Source organism: Bison bison, unplaced genomic scaffold (genome assembly GCF_000754665.1).
Source record: "Bison bison bison isolate TAMUID 2011002044 unplaced genomic scaffold, Bison_UMD1.0 scf7180017864343, whole genome shotgun sequence".
Classification (NCBI taxonomy): Eukaryota; Metazoa; Chordata; class Mammalia; order Artiodactyla; family Bovidae; genus Bison; species Bison bison.
The window spans coordinates 1,220,209-1,225,704 of NW_011494915.1; the positions used below are offsets into that span (position 1 = coordinate 1,220,209).

Genomic DNA, 5,496 nt, shown 5'->3' on the forward strand with positions numbered 1-5,496 from the left:
GAAAAGTAAAAGTTGCTGAGTCATGTCCAACTCTTTGTGACTCCCTTGGAATTCTCCAGGCCAGAATACTGGAGTGGGTAGTCTTTCCCTTCTCCAGGGGATCGTCCCAACCTAGGAATTGAACCCAGGTCTCTGGCATTGCAGGCAGATTCTTTACCAGCTGAGCCACAAGGGAAGCCCTTTCCTTCTAATTTTAATGCATTATCATAGCAAGGGCTTCCCAGGCGGCGCTAGTGGTGAAGAACATGCCTGCCAAGGGAGGAGACATAAGAGATGTGGGTTTGATCCCTGGGTTGAGAAGAGTCCGTGGAGGAGGGTATGGGAACCCATTCTAGCATTCTTGCCTAGAGAATCCCAAGAACAGAGGAGCCTCATGGGCCACAGTCCATAAGGCTGCAAAGAGTCAGACAGGCATACACTAGCATAGCAAAAACAAAATAAAAAACCATGAGGTAAAGACTGTCTTTCATATGTCTATACTTCAAATGCCTGGAATATACTCAGCATATAAGTCTTGAATGAATATATAATAATTTTTGAAGACTGTATTAATTGTAAAGAAATAAGAAAATATAATGGCTAATTTTGGAGGGTAGGTTTTTTGTTTTTTTTTTTCTATGAAATATTTAATCCTAGTGTTTAGAAGATGGGCTCTTGACCCAGATCATTGGGGTCTGCTCTATCACTTAGCAGCTATAATACCTTGAGTAAGTTTCTTAATCTCCCTATTCACCCTCTGGTTCCCCATTCATGAAATGAGACAATAGTAATGATACTTATCTTATGGGGTTGGTAAAAAGGATTAAATTACACCTTATAAGCAACATACTTTGGAGTAGCATCAGCACATGGTGAGAGTTTAAATACACCTTACCTACTGCTACTGTGGGCTTCCCTGGTGATTCAGCAATAAAGAATCTGCCTGCCAAGGCAGGAGATGCGGGTCTGATCCCTGAGTCAGGAAGATCCTCCAGAGAAGAAAATGTCAACCCATTCTTATATTCTTACCTGGAAAACTTCATGAACAGAGGAACTTGGTGAGCTGCAATCCAAGGAGTCGCAAAAGAGTCAGACATGATTTAGAGACCAAACAACAACTGCTACTGTAGTTTTAATCACTTTTGTCTTGAGATTGAATGGTGTGAGCTTACTATATATATTCACCAACTCAACAGTAATGAAGCATAGAAATGAAATACACAATCGCACCTAGAACTTTGGCACTCAACTTATTTTCACTCTAAGGTTTGTATTTACTGTTATCTTGAAATTTGTTTAATGATGAGCTTTAATAAACAGTTGTTAGGGTCCAAAGAGCTATTCTGTGCAGGACCAGGGATTAAGATTGATGTGTTTGAAGGGTGTCTCAGTGTCTCACTCTGTGTAAACGGAGAGAGAGAAGGATAGCTTCTGAAGATGCACTGCAACATCAAACTTTCTTTATAATGACTGTGAAAGCCCAGAGAGTACTCGGAGGCACTTGAAGAGGTTGTTGAAGCCAGAATATTATAAGAACTACCTTAATTTTGAAAATAAAAAAGAAAGCAAGAAAGACTAGACAGTATGATGTATGACAGTGGCAGTCACATCAGTGTTACTTTCCCACTTGTCCCCAAGCACCTAACACATAGTAGGTGCTTTATAAGTGGATAACTGATTGACTTATTTGAGTGAATCATTGTCAATGTAATCTTTAAGTGAAAACTAGGTCACTTCATAGGTACCATCATATTTATATTTCCAAAGAAGAAAGTGTCTAAACCCTAGCACTGGAAACAAAATGTTGAACTTCTGAGTGTTTCCTCTTCCCACCCCAGCATATTATTTGAAGGAAATTTTTATAAAATGTCCTGAGCATATTTCTTTGTCAAAACCCACTCTTCGATGCTGAAAATGATATATTTCTATGTATTCAACATGTTTAAAAAAAAAACTCAGAAGGTTTGTTTTAGGCTTACTCCTATAAACATCTATACTGTAGTCTAGCTAGATCACGTTCCCACATTTAGCTGCTGAAATAATTGACAGACTTAAATTTGTATAAACTCAACAATATTTCAGGTTAACTTACTGGTTAAAAGAACCTTAAGAGGTAAGAAATGGCTTACATTTTTCACTTTCCCATTTGCCGTTAGAAATCTAACACCCATTAACACTATCAGTATTTTGCAGAATGCTTTTTTCTTTTGTTTCTCCTTCCCTCTTTCTTCTTTTGGTAAATGAACAGTATCAGTAAAATCTCTAAGAGAAAGTACTGGGCAATACAGTGTTAAAGTGCTGCTTGAGTTGTTCAATAGTTAGTGGGCAGGTATTACAATTCACTGTAGCTGTAATAGAGGGTAATGTCACTTTAAGACATGTGATACTTTACAGAGGAGGGATGTATTGAAAGAGACTTGCTACTTACAGCGCCGTATAGCAGCCCTGCTCCTACATTTTGCTGCCTTACTCTGCCCTGAATGCTCTGGAGTGGGGATGGTCCGTCATTAACTTAAACTGATTCTCATCAGGAAACTGCACATTATCTCACCATCATTTCAAAGGTCTCGTCTGGCAGAGGTGACGCCAGGAGATGATTTAAAGGTGAAAATGACAAGGTTTCCAGCCCTCAAACCTTGGTTCCTTTTCTGACAATACAGTCTGAATGAACCCAATGTCTTCTTTACTGTGGAAGTAGCATCGGAAGAGAAAAACATATATACATTTTTAATCCTGATAAAGAAGATTATTGGGAAGCTCTTTTTAAAAAAATCTTCAATTGTGGCACAGATGGATTTTAGAAAGTGTTAGAGCTTTCCAATGAACACTAATAGAGTACTCTGCTCTTGGCTGGATTTTTCAGGTAAGAAGCCTCTTTAAGGATTTAAGATTCAGAAAGCAGATTTGAAATCTATTTAGTCAGGTCTAGAGACCTATGTAAAGCTGAATGCATTATTTTTGGGGGAAACACTTATTAACATAGAGATCACCTCTTGCTAAGAGAGTTAGCAAAGAGAGCTATTTGCAGGAGCCTTGGAAGTAATGTTAAGAATTAAAGAAAGTTAAATGAAAAAAATAAAATAAAAAGAAGGAAAATATTGCAAACGTCAAACCACAGCAATTTTGAGTACTAAGATTTATATGGGTGAAGAAGAGAAAGCAGTCATTGAAAAACTGTTAAGTTTTTATCCTGGTAGGGTTTTTTTTCAAGTTTAGATGAATTCCTAGTACATTTTAACTGAAATTCACAGTCATTGCATGCCACCATCCGCTCTATTTTGTCTTTCTATAATTTGCAGGCACCCAGATGCATTCATTTCAGAATTCATAGGAGGGCTGTTGCTCTTATCTGAAGAGAATGCATCTATGGTACACTGATAGTTCTGAAGACAATGAGGCTAAATCTGTTGTACACAAAAGTAAACAGTGGGCTGTGAAACTAATTATAAAGTGAATGGTCCATGTGAATCACAGACCAGGGCATGAAAGGCATCACGCTGTTGAACCTAATGTTTTCCTACTTTGCACTTAATTATGGTTGTCACCATTTGTCTATTATAATTTAAAAACCCTTCTTAAAGACTAAGTCTCTCTCTCCTAAAACCCACAAATTATTTTGTATTATGTCTGTATACATATATACACACACACACACACACACAGGTATAATGTATATAGTTTGCTTGCTGAACATCACAGCTTTTGAAAGAGGGCCAATTTTCATGAATAAAGAAGCCACACTGGGAGGTCACTAGGAGGTTTTAAATGTAGAGTTTAAATTCTTGAAGTATATGATTTGACAATGGAAAGATGAAAAACAGAAAGAAACAATCTTGGGTCCAAAGCTCTAAGAGAAAAGCATACACTTAACTGGATTCTTATATAGAAAATGCTTCCGTATCACTGGCTGAATAAGGACGATGCTTCAAGTTTGATTAATTTGGCAAATATGAAATGCAGCATAAGGTGTTGTTTGAGAAATTGGACAATATGTAGCGCAGTTGAGCTTTTGTACCTCCTAAGATTCTCATAGGTGCTGAGAAGACTGTCAAAGTTTCAGCGCCTGAGAAAAGGTGGATGTTCGTCCATAAATACATACACCACCTGTATATGCATATTCATCAACACTCAACAAATGCCACAATAAGATCTTAGGAGGCAAAGCAATATTGTAGATTATGGTTTGCTTTAGGAGAGATGCATAGATCTTAGATCTTGTATCTGAAACTCATTTGGCTGAAGACAAATCCTTCTGATTTTAAGTCCAGCCCCAAACACCAGTTCTTTCAGGAGATTACAACATGCCTCTGAGAAATGATTTCTTAGTTTAGAAGACAGCACTGGAATTAAAAATTCATGACTGTAGAATTAAAAAAAAAAAAAAGAATCCACTCTTTCCTTCCAGGCTTATGTCAGACTTGCAATGAAGTTAGAATGAACAGGAGCATGCAGCCTTTCAATGCCTGGAATAACTATAGCTTAAAGATAATTGTGTAAAACAGGATATTTAGTCAGGGTATAGTGTTTCAAACTGCCTAACAGTCGAAAACTTTATTTCTGTATTTCAGCTATCCTAAGAGTTTGGTTTTGCAGAATTTCAAAAATGGATTCATGATCTCGTGGACAGTGATTTCTCTCAATCCCACTTCATGCCATGACCTCTGCCAGGTCATTAATTATAGCCAGCAAAGTAGCAAAGGGACATGACGTCTGAGACCCCCCTTCTTTCATCAGTGGGACTGACAGAGCTGGGGGCTCAAAGCCGGGGGTAATTCTTCCTTTCTAATGTTCTCTTTAGAGAATGGCAATGGTCTCTGCGATGTCCTGGGTCCTGTATTTGTGGATAAGTGCTTGCGCGGTGCTGCTCTGCCATGGATCCCTTCAGCACACTTTCCAGCAGCATCACCTGCACCGACCAGGTAAGTCGGAGGCTGGCTCCACAGTAGCCTCCAGTCTCCAGCCTCACTGTGGTCTTCTAACAGATGGTTGAAGGCAAGTGACAGAAAGTGCTACAGTGTGGGCAGCTTGCCTCGGAATTCCAAGACTTACTGTTGGCTGGATGCTACGGGGAGTGTGGGGGATACTAAAATGCCATGGATGTATTTCCAATAAATGTTTAGAAAATGTGATTCTGTCTAGGAGTCCCACCATCCCTTGGTGCATAAAGTAGAAGTCTTTTGTTTGTGGATACCTTGGCCAATAGTGAAATATTCTGCAAAAAGTGGGATAACTTTCAAGACTTGAAAAATTTTTAAAGAGCCAAAATACAATATTTGCAATCGAGAAAGTGTGTCCATGGTCCTGGGCTGCATTTGTCTGAAGCATAGATACCATAATTTTGGTGTGTATGTGGCTAAGGATTTTGTGCGCATGTTAGTGCCAAAATTAACTTTGGAAGTAGTTTGTCAACGAAAAAGAAATTAAACAGCAACTTACTATTTCTTGTCTGGTTTGTCTCCTCTCTTTTCTCCCCTCCTTCACTTTCTGTTCTTCCGGTATGCTTGGTGTCTTTTTTTT

General features: G+C 38.6%; 1 protein-coding gene across 1 annotated transcript in view; it reads left to right on the top strand.

Moving 5' to 3' along the window:
• Positions 1-2,534: 2,534 nt before the first annotated feature.
• Positions 2,535-5,496, top strand: part of FAM19A1 (family with sequence similarity 19 (chemokine (C-C motif)-like), member A1) — a 507,576-nt gene continuing 504,614 nt past the window's right edge. The window contains exons 1-2 of the mRNA XM_010854551.1: positions 2,535-2,842; positions 4,778-4,898. Coding sequence (XP_010852853.1) covers positions 4,781-4,898 — 118 coding nt within the window. The 5' untranslated portion in view covers positions 2,535-2,842; positions 4,778-4,780. The remainder of the gene's footprint in view (positions 2,843-4,777; positions 4,899-5,496) is intronic.